The following is an 18105-nucleotide window of genomic DNA, read 5'->3' as shown; positions in this document are numbered from 1 at the left end:
TTATCTTGATTTATTTTTTATTTTTTATTTTTCATTCTTTGTTGAATTTAACTAATGTTATCCATCAACATTATATTTTTTTCTAGTTTTGTCGTTAAACATTGAGTTGTTTTATAGTTGAATTTAATAGTTTTATTCAATTTGTTTTCGTTGACAACTTGTTTTTACCTTTTACTAGCATAGATAATCATTTGATTACGTAAAAAAATTTATCATAAGAAACAGAGTTATTAAACATAATTATGTACATGGCTCGTGATGCAAGATCAAATATCTTATTCTTAGTTATTTCTTGATCAAATATCGATTTAATTAATTAGATGCACATATAAGGATTTTGATTTATGATTATGAATTTTTTTATATTTTAAAATTTGTTGGAAAAACTGTATATTCATTTTTATTACTGGAAAAAAAAAATTCGGTTTGCAGCAAACAGGAGTCAAACAACTAGCAATAACTATGTAATGTGTTCTGTCAAGTGAAGAAAAGGATTGAGCTTTGAGCCTACAGATCGATAAAGGGAAAAGGCAAGGGGAAAATGGATCTTCTAGTTCTAAACATCATCTTTGGCATCTTCCATGCAAAGACACGTACATCACTCACCACAAAGGTTTTTCCTTGCCTAAACTAATTATAATTTAAATATCATAGGGTCATCTAAATCTAGCAGCTGGGAATTTGTTTGCAGATGCTCCAACTACTCCATCTCTAAAGCTTGCTTCATTTAGTCAGAAACCATTTTCCATTTGTAATAACCAGGAAGATTCCCATGAAAAAATGTTCCATGTCTAGTTACACATTATCTTTAGTTATGTTTCCCTACGCCTGTCAAGTGGTTCTGGTACTGTGTTCTTTCTGCTGCAGTTTTGTCTGGATGATGTTGTTATCTTAAAATCGAAGAAATTCTTAATTATTCAATCCTTATGCCTATCATACATTGTTAAAAACCTCCAATATTATAGTCAAGTACTCTCCATGTAATAATCCCTTGGGCTGCTGGACATTATTAATCCATCGTGTGCTACTCCTGTGAATTTATCTCCAGTATTGGGAAATGGGAACATGGGATTTATAGCCCTTGAAGATTTTACATGAACCGACCTAACAATACCATTTGTCAATAAGATTGACAGATTATTGGTAGCTAGCCTTGCTGGTCTGATAAAAAATTAGCGGTCTTGTTAACGCACCAGAAATTCATAAAGCTCGAATTAGAACAAGCCACATATATGACCATGGCCCTTTGTGGCATCGGCTTTTGGACCATAAAATTGCCACGCCACGCAAAATTCAAAGCAAGAAAAGCAAATTATGGTTTTAATGCCATTAGGGATGACTGGAGTTTTTGAGCAATTTCTTTGCAGTGCTAAGGGTGGTGGAAGATTTCGTAGTTTCGAAGGCAAGAAAAACAGGTTTCCAAGTCTTAAACTCTTACTTCATTCATGTCTTCTGTGTTCACTGATTCATTAACAAGTTCACTCGGCTCACCAAAGTGGCTAAAACTAACTGTTTCAGTTACTATATTAACTATCAAGTCACACGTTCGGCTAAATCCATCTCTTCATTATGGAAAATTCTCTATTCTAATTAGCCTTCACAGGCAAAGTTAATGAAATGTTGCATTATCAATTCTCTATTCTAGTTTCCAGATTCCTGCAATGACTTGTTTTTCTAGGCAAGGCCTCTCAGTCCTTTTAACCCTTTTTTTTTCTTCCCCGAGTGAAGCTAAACAGAGTTGTTTCTGATTGTTTTAGAGGAAAAAGAATCCAATATGCAGCGTTTCTGGTTCTAGAAACTGATCAAGGGACTCCATCGGGTTATGATTTTTAATAATATACTATATGGGTTGTGGCAAATCATGCAGTATTCAATTATTTATATGAAGACATAGTTCTTTTAGTTTTTTATTTTCTTTTTAGGAGAAGTTCTTTCTTCTTGTTGATGTGGTGGCTAACCAGGCAACATTAATGGAAGCATCACCTTAGAATCATCTTTCTTGTTTTTATATGAATTAATATTTAATTAGTTGTTGGGTTGGTGCTTCTTATTCTGTCAAGTTGGTTCTTAATTTTTGTTTGAAGTCCCATGTCTCTACAAATGGATACCAGTGATAATCAATTCTCTCTCAGCTTTAATCTTAGAAACAAAAAGCAGAATCTCATGCTTCTCATCTGGAAAGTGTAAACAGAGAAAATTTAATTGGTTTTACCAAAATTTGAGTTTTTGCGGGACTTTTTCTTGATCAGAATTGCTGAGACAACAAGACCAGTAGACTTCTTTCACTTTCTAGCTTTCAATAATGCACAAGTATGAGAATGTGGCAAGTCATGCTCAAATCTTGATGCAACCATCAAAACAATCTAGTTCATTTGAAGCTCTTAGGATCAGGCTCCATGACTATTAGCTACCTAGCTTTGAGTTTTGCTTCTTTGTTTTTCTTTTATAATTTTCTTTTCATTGTAACCACGACTCACTCATGGTTCTATAATACGTTACAGATTATCACATATTTGTCCAACCCTCGGTATTATTTTGACGTCAATGATCACCCTTTTGTTTTGATTCTCTGTTTCTTGTGTTTCCAGGGACATGCATTGGACGAGAACAACTGAGACAACAGGTGGTGAATTATCATATAAGCCTCCAATATATGATATTCCAAATGGAATCCTCCGCTGGTTATTCCAAGTACTCCTGCTTGAAGCTACACTCCCACACATTGGGAGATGGAGACGTGCCATTGCTTGATATTGTTGCTTATGGTGGATGCACTTTTGCTGCAGAGTCGGTCGTCCTGCTCGCAAGTATTGTGTCGGCTTATTTCTTTTATGCTGTCACATTGTGGGAATGCTTTTGTATGGGAATGTTCTTCATCGAGATCTTGAAGAGAATGATCGCTGAGGTGACAAGTTCTGAGAAGCATTCAAGCAAGCGCCACTATCTCTTGCTATTTGTGCCTGACTCCCATTCCTCTGTTGGATTGGAAATGTGTTGTTTAGGAGATTATTTTTTCAATAATCATGTGCTATTAGTGTTGCAACATTAATTTAAGTTGCACTTTCTTATATTGACTCGGATTTTGCTATTGTTTTTTACAAGATTCCTCTCAAAAAATAAAAGAAGCATGGCAAGCAATATTCTTGTTGTTAGTTAAGTAGTGTCTTGGCTTTTGTTTCAAAAAAGAAATAATAAGGAAAAATTACATTTAGCATCCTAAGATTTAATCGTAATTGCAATTACCAAAATCACATTTTATATTAAGAACCAATAAAATATTTGGAATATAATTAAATTACCATATTACTTTAATATGTATTAAAATGAAAACTTACTAAATGATATATCATTAGGTTTGTGATATTCTTGCTCCTCGAGTGAATCACTCTCTCTCAATTACATTTTGCTCTTATTTTTTTAAAAAATATACTAACATTTTATTTGTATTCGTGAATGGATAAGTAAAGTGGAAAAATTATTAAAATTTGATCAAACTCTTAAATGAATCAATCAAATGTTGGGCGCAATCCCCACCTTCTTTGAAAAAAAAATGAACTCTTTTTTTGCTCTTGATAAAAGTTTTTATTTCTTATTCTATTCTCTTCAAGCTTTAAGCCATAAATTCAATCAAATTCATTTTTTATATTCTTTAGTTTGATTATAATTCTATAAACACTCGAGCTTAATCCTTTATAATCTTCTTTTATCTTTTATGAAATGTAATAAACCTTGTGAGAGTTACAATTATTATGAAAGCTTAAGAGGTACTTTAACCACTTGGGTAATCTTTAATTGAGAGCCATTAAATGATAGGTTTAATTTGAGCAGAAAAAGATTGTGATGGGTGATATAATCTTGAGTATAGAAAAAAACTATGATAGGTTTTAATCTTAGTCATGTCAAAAGATTGTATAAGGTTTTCTAATCTTAATCGTGGAAAACAATTAGTGTAAACAGTAAGGTTTTTACCGCTAAGAAAATTGATAATTAATTGTGAATACTTGAATGGTGATTCAAGGAGTGGAGTAAACGGTTGTCTGAAATACTATAAAAATATTGCATTTCTCTCTCAGTACATATCTCATTGTATTTGTGCATTGATTAATTGTGTAATGTTGCTGATGAAAAATATGGTGATGATTTTATTAAAGTTTGTAAAATTCAATTTAGCCCTAACTCACCCTTTTTTTAGGTATTATATTTTTTTATTACATTGTGTAATTTTAATTTTTTTAGAGGTTAATATCATTCATCTATAATCCTTTTTATTTAGATTAAATGTAATAATTCATCTATAATTCATTCATCTTTCCAGTTTACCTGAACCGTGCAAGTTACTTTCAAAGCTTGAGTGTCAAGTTGACTTTTGTAGCCTTCTTTTTTATGAGTATTTAGGCCATAATGAATACTATCCTAATTAGAAATGAATAAAAAAACACCTTGTCTTATGACAACGTCACGTTTTTTTTCAAATACTCATGACACACATTTTGATTTTTTTTTTCATTTTAGGGTGTTTTTCCTAACAAAGACTTTGCAAGATTTACATTGTCTTTTTAAAAACCTGAAATTTTTTAATGTTATGTCAAATAACAATGTTCATGTAACTTTTATAATTCGTATTAGTTTTTGAAGAAAGGTATTTCATCATGATAATTGGTTTAGGAGATAGCTCAATTAGCATTCGGTTCAAGAAGGATCAAATACTCGTTTGAAGTCTTATATTTGGATTTTCTCAACGTGAACAAAAATGAATATTTATTCATTTCATCACAACTCTCGTAAACGGTTTTTTGAGAGTATCATTTATCAGTCTTTTCCACTTGCTTTGATTAGAATGAACTTTTTAAGGCATATAATGAAGAATTGGTTTCATGGCTATAAAAAAAAAGGAATTCACATGTTCAAATGGTGTTTGAGGGTTTTTATAGGTCTAGGATTACTATCGCTCCTTTATTTCCCTTCATCCTTATATGCTATTAGAGATTTCTTCTCTTAGAAGTTAAGGCAAGAAATCTTTTTAGGTTTTAATTTTTATTTTAAACCTTTGATTAAATATCTAATCGACTTTTCTTTCTTGAAATCTATTTATCTGCTCATATCAAACTTTTTTTTTATAAGAATCAAGATATCAATGTCCTTTTCTATTTCAATCTTTTGATCAAAAACCCAAACATGTTTCTTCCATTTATAGGTTTCTCAACGTTTTCTTTTTCTTCGCTCGTTGAAGCTGTAGGAGAAGCCTTTGTTTGTTTTCTAGATACTTGTGTATCTTTTCAAGATTTATCATTTAGCAAAACTCTTTTTTAGAGTTGTTGGGCTTTTTTATTTTGTGGTCTCAATATAGATCTCATGGATGTCTTGCGTATGTATTCTATGTATTTAGGCTTTTTGACTACTTTTCATAGTTGGTGGACATTCTCAAATACTTAATTCTCATTATCTTTCTATACTTACTTCTATTATAGGGTGTGATCCAACTTAAAAAAAAAAACTCTGCTTCAACTCAAATTGGAACTGGAATGGATGACTTTTGTTGCCTTATCATAAAGACTTAACACTTTCATATTTATGACATTTCATTCAAATTGGATCTTTGTCATTAAACAATTAACAACCTAGCCATTATTGACTCTCCTCGCTGCCATTTTCTGGCGCACCATCAGTTATAATCCAATTAGATTTTACTGCTGCATTTCTACTCTTTGTTTTTCATTTTTGTAATGTTTCTGCAACAAATCATAATTCCAGTTGCCCACTAACACTCCCAAGTAAACACACGCTGTTATTTCCATTATCTTTCAATATATTGACAAATATATACATTAACTCTGGTTCAGAAGGGCAGTAACAGCATGTGTGCTCCATTGTATGCTGTTGCTCAAGCAAATTCTGTTCTTACCTGTTAACATAAATATATCCGAAGTCCAGACACGTTTTGTGTTCCACTCATCACTTTCATTTCTTTGATGCACATGCTGGTGTTCCTTCCGTCCAGAATGTTTTTCGCTAATTATTCGTAGTCATTCTCTTTAATCTTCCATTAATATCTCCCTTTATCTTGTGATTCAGGGGGACAAACATGCAACCGATGTGGCAAGAATTCTGCAAGCCCACAACCTATTCAATGGAAAGAAGAAAGTTCTTTGCTTTGTTGTTAAGGCTTGCGAGCATGCTTGCTCATGCCCACTTCATCTACGTACTTTGTTATTAAGATATTTATGCTGAAGGGCTATTACTTTTGTTTGGAGATGAAGGACTGTGGTATGCTCTGAAATCTCCTTTGCTGACTGTTTTGAATCAACTTTTTCATACGTTTTAGAATATTTTCTGATGCTTTTCCTTTTTTACTTTGTGGTTGTCATCTATTTATTGAAATTGCCGTCTTTATCTAGTTTCTGATACCATTTGCTGTTACAGGAAACAATTTTATTATCCGCCATGTTCATATCTTCAAAGGAAAACTGAACTTAAAAACCCGCAGCGGAACATGAGTTAGGTTTGTTTAGGAGTATGATTGTGATTGTTTTTTTTTTAAATATATTAAAATAATATTTTTTTTATTTTTTAAAAATTATTTTTAAAATTAACATATCAAAACAATTTAAAATATAAAAAATTACAAGTTAACCTATGTTCCCAACGCACTACTTACAAAACAGATTGAAAAACAAACAAACCTATAAAATGGTTAAAATAAGCAGTGACTCATTCTCTATTTTAAAATATTATGCAAGGACCGAAAAGGAGCAAGAAAAAGGTGAGGAGGTTGGTAAGTGACCGGTGGTTGCTCATTATTTAGGAGTTTAATTACGTTTTTTTTTTTGAAATAATTTTTATTTAAAAATATTTTTAACATTAATACATTAAATTAATTTAAAAAATAAAAAATATAATTTAAAATAAAAAATATAAAAAATAATTTTGAAAGACGAGAACAATCTTTATTTATATTTGTTTTTGTGATTGGATAATATTTTTATAATATTTTAATTATTTTATTTTAAATTAAAATTTTTTATGATTTTAAATCATTTTAATATATAAAAATAAAAAATTATTATTTATATTTTCAAATTAAAAACACTTAAAAAAAACTGCTTTTACTTCACCGTACAACCATCCCCCACTTAAATTAAATACAAATAAATAATAATAATAATAATAATAACCTCATATAAATAACGGAACATTCAGAAATCCCCAGCCGGTCAGTTTTCTTTTATTCTTTTCTTTTTTAAATCTCGGTTTCTCAAATTGTGAAACGGAAAAATCGAAGGTACGTTATCTCTGTTTTTGTTTTTTAACCCCTCTCTCAGTTCCTTCAAATTCTTTGTTTCTATCGATCTTTGCTAAACCAATTTTCGAATTCAAGACAGAAATATGTAGCTGATTCTTATGTTTCCTGTTGTTGTTGATTTGAGTTGCAGGTTGGTTAGATTGTTAAAAAGAAAAAATCGAGGATGTTAGAGCAGTTGTTAATATTTACTAGAGGAGGTTTGATTTTATGGACATGTAAAGAGCTCGGAAATGCATTAAAAGGATCGCCCATTGATACTTTGATTCGATCTTGTCTGTTGGAAGAACGATCCGGTACAGCATCCTACAATTACGATGCCCCTGGCGCCTCTTACACCCTTAAATGGACTTTCCATAACGACCTTGGCCTCGTTTTTGTCGCTGTGTATCAGCGAATTCTCCATTTGTTGTATGTGGATGAGTTGTTGGCGATGGTCAAGCATGAGTTTTCCCAGATTTATGATCCCAAACGTGTGGAGTATTTTGATTTTGATGAGACTTTTAGGCAGCTTAGGAAGGAAGCGGAGGCAAGGGCAGAAGAGTTGAGGAAAGTGAAGCCTGTGGGGAAGAGCGTGAATGATGGGAGGAAGCTGGTGATGAAAAAGGGTAGTGGGTTTGGTGGAGGGAATAAAAAAAATAAGAGTGAGGCGAATGAGGGTGGTAATGGTGATGATGGGAAAGGGAGGAAATTGGAGAATGGACACTCCAATGGAAATCATAATGCTGTTGTTGTTGAAGGTAATAGAGGGATGGGTCTCGCGAATGGTAAAGAAAATGCGAGTTCCAATAATGAGGCTTTTGATGTCACTAAACTTCAGAAGCTGAAAAGTAAAGGTGGGAAAAAAACTTCTGATACTAGTGTTGTTAGCAAGGGTTCCAACGTGGACCCAAAGAAAAAGGTAACAAAGAAGAATAGAGTTTGGGATGATTCACCTAAAGATGCGAAATTGGATTTTACGGATCATGTGGAGGAGAATGGGAATGAGAATATAGAAGTTGTGGCAGCTGATCAAGGTGAAAGCATGATGGACAAAGAAGAGATTGTCAGCAGTGACAGCGAAGATGAAGAAGATGAGGAAGACAGTAAGGACAGCAAGCCTGATGCTAAGAAGAAGGGATGGTTTTCATCTATGTTCCAGAGGTAAATCATTGCATCGTAATTCTTAGATTGTTATTTATTTCTTTGATTACTAGTTCATTACCTCGAGTATCATTAAGGTACTGGATATAGAGTATCTCTTCAAGGTCTAGGTTCTTAACAAACAGTATGCTGCATCTAATCACTTTCACTCTTGCTTCTGGGATTGGTGTTGAAACCATGTTTTTCCTTTTGAGTTTTAAAGCCACGATTTCCTTTCTTCGTGAATAGTGGGTCTCACATGGTGGCATCTGAGGCAATTGCGTATCAATGTGCTTTCTAATGTTAAAGACACTGGCAATAACTATTATCGTTTGTTTTTGGAATGTAAAGTTAGTTTTTGGGTAATTGAGAAGTTATAACCCATCACTATCAATTAAGCTTCAGTAGGTCCCTTAGAGTTCTCTGGCATATCCATGATGTAGAAAAGCTCAATCTTATTCTATCCTTTAATGAAGCAAGGAATTTATCGTGTCATTTGACTCACAGCACGTACCAAACTGTTCTATTTACTATAATTTAACATCTTGTTTGAAGTTTATTCCATGAGATTGATATGTACTGTGAGACTCGGTATACTGGAGTGATGGCTTGCCTAGTTGGCTTGTTGTTCCCTCACCATGACTGCATACTTCCACAGTTGTTTATGTTGTCTCTCCTGCATTATGAGATGCCCATCAAACTTGGTGCGTGAATCTTAAGACAGAATGTGGGAGGCTACCATTAGATATGCATGGTTTGACTTTGTCAACCTGTTTGTTGGCATGTGTATTGTGCATAAAAGTCCTTTCTTAAGAGAATTTTTGGAAGCATTTGTCCTTCTCAAATCAACCAAAGTTGAATCTGAGAACTTGGAGTAGGCTTTTCTTCCTTGTATGATCCTTACATCGCTTTTCTTATGCTTTCCTTGGCTCAGTATTGCTGGTAAGGCAAACCTGGAGAAGGCAGACCTGGAGCCAGCATTGAAAGCTCTCAAGGATAGGCTCATGACCAAGAATGTGGTACGTTATTGTATTTGCTAAATATTCTGTTTGTAAAACTGTTCTCTGCCAATCATACTTCTCTATCTTACCTCACATTCTTATGGAGTTACTGTCCTTTGGCAATTTCAGGCTGAGGAGATAGCAGAGAAGCTTTGTGAATCAGTTGCAGCAAGTCTTGAAGGTAAAAAGCTGTCATCTTTCACAAGGATATCTTCAACAGTGCAGGTTTGTTGCATCAAGACATTGAGTTTCTTCATTTTCCATCTTTTCTGTTTGACTTAGGAAGAAGTAATTGTTCATCTGGTATTATGGCTACAGGCAGCTATGGAAGAAGCACTTGTTCGTATTTTAACTCCTAGGCGTTCTATCGACATATTAAGAGATGTACATGCTGCAAAGGAACAGAGGAAACCATATGTTGTTGTTTTTGTTGGTGTCAATGGGGTTGGAAAGTCCACAAATCTGGCTAAGGTGAAGCTGAAGCTCTTATGGTTGTAATTATTATTGAAGAATTATCGTCGAGGCATGCTTCCTTATTGGGTAGGCTGTTTTTCATGTCACAACTGCAGGTTGCATACTGGCTTCTGCAACATAAGGTCAGTGTTATGATGGCTGCTTGTGATACATTTAGGTCAGGAGCTGTTGAGCAGCTGAGGACTCATGCACGCAGACTTCAGGTACTGAATTGATATCACATATTAATGTTGATGATGTTATCTGGCCTCTTTATCTAGTGTTTGTTTCTGTGATTCATACCTGTAAGGAAACTTGATGTGTACTTTTTTCCCTGGTTAGATCCCTATATTTGAAAAGGGCTATGAGAAAGATCCAGCGGTTGTGGCAAAGGAAGCAATTCAGGAGGCCACACGCAATGGTTCTGATGTTGTTCTTGTTGATACTGCTGGTCGAATGCAGGTGCTTTTATGAACTAATGCTTTATCTCTGAGATTGAGTTGTACCATCTGGTATAATATAAATTATGGTATTGTTTGATTTCCTTTTTCGTCATTTTTGCAAAGGAAGAATTGTGCTAACTTTTTTTTCTTGTAAAAGCATTTATAGCTATAAAATGCTAAATTCAATACATGATGAGATAAATGGAATAGAAGAACTCAATAGGATCCCTGTTTTAACAACAAATCTTAATGACCCAAAGCACTAGGCAATGTTTTTACCTCATGTGCTTATCTGTTTGCTTTCATTTTCATTTTCTAATTCAATGTCATGTACTTCAGGACAATGAACCATTAATGAGAGCTCTCTCAAAGCTAATTTACCTCAACAATCCTGATCTGGTCTTGTTTGTTGGAGAGGCCTTGGTTGGAAATGATGCTGTTGATCAGCTATCAAAGTTCAATCAGGTTCAGTTCTTATATCCTGGTTTTTATTGTGTTATTTATTTTTCTTGCATCCAGATTCAGATTATCGAGCAACATTCCTTGCTCTTTTTCTTTGCAGAAATTAGCCGACCTATCTACTTCACCCAATCCTAGATTAATTGATGGGATTTTGCTCACCAAGTTTGACACCATTGATGATAAGGTAAGAGTTACAAAAAGCAGTCAGATTTTTTCTTCTTTCTAGCTATTTGTTTTATTTACCATCCAAATCTTGTGTGCAATTTTCTTTGATGGGTGCAGGTTGGAGCTGCATTGTCGATGGTTTACATCTCCGGCTCACCGGTCATGTTTGTTGGCTGTGGTCAATCTTACACAGATCTCAAGAAGTTGAATGTGAAAGCTATTGTCAAGACACTCCTTAAATGAGCGCGTTCCTCCTTTGATGAATGTTTGTGGAGCGAATGCTGTTCCCTCTCAGTTTGCTCTTGGTCCTGTTGTGAATGATTAACTTGCTGCCAAACTTCTGTATTTGTCGTGTTTTTCAGTTTGTTGTTGGGGTGAATCAGTCCCTTGAGGCTGTATTTTATGCTAATTATTACCATCTTGTTCCTTCGCTTTGCTGTTGTGTTCAATTTCTCTCTCAGACGCACGCCTCCACATGCATGCACTCGCCATCACCGGTTTTTATTCTCTCCCCCTTTTTTTTTTTCTATGAACTCCTCACGAAAGAATTTAATAAATATATAATTTCTATAAAGCCAGTATCATTGAGAATCTGGAAATCTTAACAATGTAATATGCAGCATTTAGTATACCTGAGAGATTAAATGTATCAAATCTATTATTATGTTATCTAAATTAAAATTACTATTAAAAACGTACTTTAATTTAAAATTCTTACAAGAAAGTAAATTAAATTATTAAAAAAATGTGTGTATTATCATCAATAAAAGAAAACTTTATAGTAATTTAAGTTCAAAAACTAAAATTAAAACTTTACATAGGTATTTAAGTAATTAGGAATGTTATATAATTTTTTTTTAATAACCCGGGGTGTCTGGGCCAGCTTACACGTACCATAATTAATCTCCAAATCTACTGAACACCCTGTAAGTAAATCATTATGAGAGTACCATACATGTACACTAAAGTTCGAAGCTAAGGTGCTGGGATAAAAAATTTACTGCTAGGATCGTTAGACCACGAATCTGGATGCAGCATATTATATAATTTAATGAATGCTTTCATTGACTACTAGTGTATTGTACACGCTCCCCTAGATCAGGTCTTGATGCTCACAAATTCCTATGATTGTTTCATACGCTTTTCGTTACAGTTCCACCGTTGTTTAATCTTTGTAATGAAAAAATTAAGGATAGCTTAAGGATGTCAATTTGACCTTACAACCCCAACCCCAACCCCAACCCCAACCCCGCATGATTACAGTGTCTCAAACAAATTCTCTCAAGACTAGTATGGCTAGATATATCCACTACATTCGTGTTTCCTTATTCATTCTACCCCTTCTCTTATAGAGCCTACTTGTTTTACCAAGACCTCGAAACATCAACATTGATGTGAAGCCATGGATAATGAGTTCACTAATCTTGTAAAAAATTGGTACTTGGGATCTTGATCCACCCCCTCACAACACAAACCTTATTGGTAACAAGGTGTTTCGGATTAAAAAAAAACATGTTTATGGTACAATACATCGCTTCAAAGCGTGATTTCTAGCAAATCGTCATAATCAATAACTCGATGTGGATTACACAAAGACCTTTAGTCATGTAGTTAAGCTAAGAACTATCCGATAATTACTATCTATAGCTACTACAAGGGGCTAGATTATTCGATAGATTGACATTAAAGTGTTTTATTTTTTGGTCATTTTAATTTTTTATTTTTAATTTAATCATTTCACATTAAATTAAGTTGAGATTGAGTTTAATATTTTGTTTTAATTGACTTTATATATAACTTTTGTAATGTTAATAATACATTTTAATTTTGAATCAATGCTCGATTTAATAAAATTAAATTTGATTTTATTGATTCAAACCAATTAAAATTTTCTAGATTAGATTTTAAATTTAAACAAATATTCAATTTTTTTTTATAAGAAATAACATTTTTATGTAAACTTTTCCACTCAATTTTTTATTATTGTAAACAATAAATTTTTTGATGATAAAAGATGGTCCATCCCGCACAATTTATTAGCCCTCAAGTTCGTAATAAACCCAACCCGATTTCTAATACATCTAGAACCAGTACAATGTATTAGTCCTCAAGATCTTTTCCATTCTGGAACATTGAAAGCATGCATGTTTCAAAATTTTATGGACAAGTAATTCCCAAAAATAAACAGTTTTCCAACTTTTCTATGTTTGAAGAAATTTTGAGAAGATTATCCAAGTCATTTGTTTTCCACGTCTCAGTAAGGAAAAAAACATTCGGTCAATAACTCATAAAGCTTTAAGAACCCAAACACAATGTGTATTAGTTTCTACAAGATTTGCTATCTACAGCAGGGTAATCCCATCAGTTGATCATGAGTTATTAAAATCCCCCTTGTTGCAAGTCAGAGACTAATACTATCTTGAATATTTTATTTTCTTAATTATCTCTTCAGATTCAGCTGTAATTCAGTTGCCTTTGCAGTGCAAACAGCAAGCGCTTCGACGGGATTCAGCCGAATCCGCAACTTCAGGTTTCATTCCTCTATGCCAAGCATGATAGAATTTCAAGCGAACCAGAAAGTCTGCAGTAATAGAAGATTTCTCAGCCTTGATGTTGTAGTGCGTCTGCAATTGCATTTCTAGCTTCATTGCACAATACTGCAGCATCACTCCCTTCTATGGGTTTATGAATAATAACTTTTACAGACCCTGGATTCAATATACCCTCCAATCCTGTGGGCATGATTTTCCCCGTTCCAATCAGGGTAATAGGTACCACTGGCACTCCAACTTTTGCAGCAACACTGAAGGCACCTTTCTGCATATTATCAGCAACAGAAAACCACGAATAATAGAAAACAAATTAGTTCTTTTATTCATCCAGAACCGTTAAAACAATCATTCAGAGGAAAAAGGGTATTAAAAACTTGAGGCGCACAATATAGAAGGGAGAGGGGATGGAAGGGTAGTAGAAAGGTGTAACGTATCCTATTGGACCTTCCCATGTTACTCTTGATAACCATAGTGTAATCCAGAAACAGAGAAAGTATACAACACTCCATCTCTGGGTATCAGTTTCTCAAACAGCAAAGATGATGACACCTAAGGAAATTAAGAAGCAGAAATGCAGCTAAAAAGCTTCTAATGTGGGTTAAAGTGCATTGGTAACCCATGCACATTAGATATACAAAAGCACAGATATACTTGTAATGCCGTATTAACATGTCAATACTCCACTAAAAGTTTCAAAGTCTATGATCCAACCAGCTGAGCCAAAGGTTAAAGAGCCAAGTTCATTTCTTCTTGATTCTCAACAACCAAAAACTGCTCTAATGGTTTCTCAATCTTTTGAAATGGAAGAAGTTAAATCAAATCAGCCAACAAGAACAATAAAAATTATAACATGATCTCACCTTGAAAGCACATAATTTTCCATCTTTACTCCGTGTTCCCTCTGGGAAGAAAAAGACAGAGGCCCCCTTCTTGAGTAGATCCATGCAACGCTTGAGACATTCCTGTATAAACATAGCCATCGGAACTTCAAATCTATGTTCAACAGTGACAACACTAATTCACCAAGAACAAAAGAAAGAAAATAAGATGACTGTAAGTTGTCACCTAACCCTGAAAGAACACAGCAGCATAAATACTAATAACAACAGAGAAAAGAAACTGCTACCATTTGGCTTCTACTGTCCATGCGCTTCAAGGGAATGACACCTAACATAAGCATAGCCCACCCAATAATGGGAAATAGAAATATCCCAGTCTTACTGATGAACTTGAAGCTTCTGCCAAGAGTAAGAAGAGTATATATGTCGAGAAAACTCTGGTGGTTCGAAACATATACAGCAGGAACATCTGGAGGGGGTAGATTTTCCAATCTCTCATACTCAATTTTAAAAAATGGAGCAACAGTCAGTGATGCCCAAATTTTGGCAATGGAAAATTGAGCTTTTCTTCGATATTGATCAAATAAGAGCACGAAAGGATGTTGTGCTATCATCAGCACAATAAGGAAAATGGCTGCAATAGCAGTAACAACATAAAAGCCTATTCCTCTAACTTTTGACCCAAAGGTAATATCTGCACTTTAAACAAGTTAAAAAGAAAGATGATTAGCATAAGGTTAAATATAAAACTGAGCAACTGACAAAAGGAATTCTTGAGAAACCTGATAATGGATAGGCAGAATCTGGGATCCCAGTTCCAGCAAGTTCCGATCTTACAACTACAGGTCTGGAAGCTTTAGCTTGTTTATGGACCATTGTTTGATTGAACTCCTGTAAATAATTATACCATGGTTCACAGACATGTTTCCTTGGAATGCAGGATGCACCATTTAGAGTAGCTGTCAAAAAAAGTGCAAAACAAAAGGATTCATAAGCCTGACAACACAGGAGCAATTAATTACAAGAAAAATATTGGATTCATTTTTTTTTTAGTTTTCATTTTGTTATTTCTTACTAGTTTAGATCTGGAAAGGGTAAGATATGGCTATATTTTTCAGTATCCAGTAGCTTAATCTTTCTTACTAGCTAAATTCATCTTATTGCCAGCTTAAATGAGCTCAGAACTAAAATGATGTCTATGTGCTGCAATCTTTGGTTTTGGTTATTGTATTGTCTGCTATTTACCAAATTTGTCAAATTTTAAGAGCACATCAACCTGTAAAAGTGATTAATATAAAGATGCTGGTACCAGTTTCTAGGCATCTTTCTCTTGGATATTTAAAAAGACTTCCATGAGCAGAAACAATTTTTCTAAGAAAAAGGTCTTCCTACCAGCAATAGATGGTCAATCATCAGCCGACTGCAGTAAGCAAGGTGGTCTGGGTCATGCAAGGGGGGTTACACCCCCCCTGCTCCACTTTTAAGCAAGATGTTTAATCGAAAAGACAGGAGCAGGTGTATTCATGGATACAAGAATCTAAAATAAAGCATGCCAATAATTCTTTTTAAAATCTTCATAGATGCAGTGAATGTACAAACGGCTATAACCCCACTCAATCAATGTTTTAGGAAAGGGAATTCGGAGACAGCCCTATTCTTCAAGCCACGTTAAATGTTAATGTTATCACTGCATTGTTGGAGTAGAGAGTTTCAATAGATATCCCAAGCATATTGAACAAGCAGTGAAAGAACTAAAGAAGATGAAGTCATATGTAAGCATCCAAATGAGACTAGTTGAAATAAATAGTCATTTACTTGGAAAGACACATGTATACAGTAAGTTTAGACAGCTAGGAGGCTACTTACAGTTATATGAATTCCACAGTACAGCTTGTTTATATGTAGAGCACCCAACAAATGGTTCTTTACAAGCACGGAACTGCATTAAGGAAAACATACTAAATAAAGTCCAGAAACAAAGTTTTAACAGTGTGAAAGGGCAAAGGAACTTCTTCTAATACATAAACTCCATCTATGAAATTTAAATCAGCATACAGAAAGAAAGACAGGCTAAAGGCACAGATAGAGACAAGAGTGTGTAGAGTGAGAAGAAGCAGGTGGGGTTGCAAAATCCCAGAAGAAGAAATCTAAAATCATAATCTGCAAAAAAAAGATGAACTTTACTGATAAAACACCAAATCCCAAAATAGGGGAGCATACCAATATATCAAAAGTATGGAAAATAAGGAATGTAGGTCTACAAAATGATAGGAGAATAATGCTTCAAATCTCTAGTTGATTAAACCCCAATTTGTAAGCCGTGGATGCATATGTAGCATTCCATGAACACGACACTACTAAACCTCGCCATAACACAATCCAAACCCCTTCAACTCACTGAACCATCTGGATCACTCTATAATCTAGCAGTCACAAAAAAACACATGAAGCTACTAACGACAGTTCATACATGTTGAACTGAAGGCTAACAAATGACTGTGTCTTCGAAACAAAGCCAAGGCAAAATGTGAGGGGCGCAACCCCTTTGGTACAATTGAAAAGCTTAATCTATTTGACTGGCCCCAAAATCAAAGTAATCAAGAACATGTATGTAAAAAAGTAGAAAATCATCAGACAAAAGAGAAGCAACAGCCAAAGCGTGTGGTTAGACCCATTTCTGCACAAGTAAATAGGAGCAAAGACATCTTATCACCGCATGAAAAAGTAACCCCTAATAATATATAAGGCAATTGATTAATTAAACAAACACATAAAAGAAGAAGAAAGTGGAGAGAAATACCTGCAACAGAGACGGTTGAGAAATATTGCTCGATCGTTTATACCCTGCAGAGATTTGACAAATTGAAACAAAATTATTGTTATTATTTAATAATAATAATATAGATAGATAAATGCGAGGAAGAGAAATAAAGAGAGATGGATGCATACGGAGACGAAGGGGGCAATGGAAAGGGTGAGATAGAGAAGCAACCATTTCCATTGTATTATTATTGTTTAACATTACTACCCAATCACTCTGATTTGATTTCTTCACCTTCGCCCTCTCTCTTTTGGGTTCTTTAGGGTTTAGTGGATTCGGATTTGGAGGGAAGAGGCAAAACTAAGTGAAGGTCTTTTATTGCCAGTTTCGAGGTAGATAGGGACTGTTCTTTATCCTCGTCTTCCTTTCTTTTACAGCAGCAGATTAATCTCCCTGCAACCTATTTTTATTCCTCTACTGTTTTTTTTGGTCCACCAAATTTCTCACCGTCGGTTTATGCGATTGAATCTATAGAAATTCTTAATTTCAAAAGTAAATGATTAAGAAAAGCTATAAATACTATTTTGTATATAAAATAAATTACATCCACAGCTTTACTGCCAAGAAGATCACAATACTAATCACAAGCGACCACCTTGAGAACTCGAAAGCTTCTTTATCAACTCTTTGATATCACAAGCTGGTCATCAAGTGGGATCCAATTTTCGAGGGAGCAAATATGGTGATGGTGGTGTTGTTAAATATTGATTTATTTTAAAATCAGTTTTTTTTTTTAAATAAAATAACATAAGTAAATCATTACTTCTTTTTTTTTTTTTTATCTCAATCAACAAGACGCCCATAAAATTATGTCCGAAATCGAGTAATTTATTTAGGGTTATTAACTAAAAAAGTTTAATTTTAAAATACTTTTAAATTTACATTTTCATGAATTCATTTCAACAATTAAACTTTAAAATATAATCCTCAAACTTTACAGTTTGTTTTAA

General features: G+C 34.0%; 2 protein-coding genes across 2 annotated transcripts; one reads left to right on the top strand and one right to left on the bottom strand.

The window, feature by feature from the left end:
• The first annotated feature begins 7172 nt into the window (after positions 1–7172).
• On the top strand, positions 7173–11378 carry LOC133689929 (uncharacterized). Its single transcript, XM_062110037.1, has 10 exons — positions 7173–7279; positions 7431–8440; positions 9354–9438; positions 9550–9645; positions 9739–9891; positions 9990–10097; positions 10216–10335; positions 10656–10781; positions 10879–10962; positions 11061–11378. Exons 2-10 carry the CDS (start codon positions 7464–7466, stop codon positions 11184–11186), a joined length of 1875 nt encoding a protein of 624 aa, XP_061966021.1. The 5' UTR covers positions 7173–7279; positions 7431–7463; the 3' UTR covers positions 11187–11378.
• A 1823-nt stretch (positions 11379–13201) lies between these two features.
• On the bottom strand, positions 13202–17716 carry LOC133688460 (1-acyl-sn-glycerol-3-phosphate acyltransferase BAT2, chloroplastic-like). Its single transcript, XM_062107950.1, has 7 exons — positions 17284–17716; positions 17135–17178; positions 16201–16273; positions 15117–15293; positions 14622–15028; positions 14356–14457; positions 13202–13760 (listed from the first exon to the last, which is right to left on the bottom strand). Exons 1-7 carry the CDS (start codon positions 17354–17356, stop codon positions 13545–13547), a joined length of 1092 nt encoding a protein of 363 aa, XP_061963934.1. The 5' UTR covers positions 17357–17716; the 3' UTR covers positions 13202–13544.
• Positions 17717–18105: the final 389 nt, after the last annotated feature.

This window comes from Populus nigra, chromosome 3, assembly GCF_951802175.1.
Source record: "Populus nigra chromosome 3, ddPopNigr1.1, whole genome shotgun sequence".
Taxonomy (NCBI): Eukaryota; Viridiplantae; Streptophyta; class Magnoliopsida; order Malpighiales; family Salicaceae; genus Populus; species Populus nigra.
The sequence above is the reverse complement of the archived record's forward strand: the minus strand, read 5'-3'. Positions and strand labels throughout refer to the sequence as shown.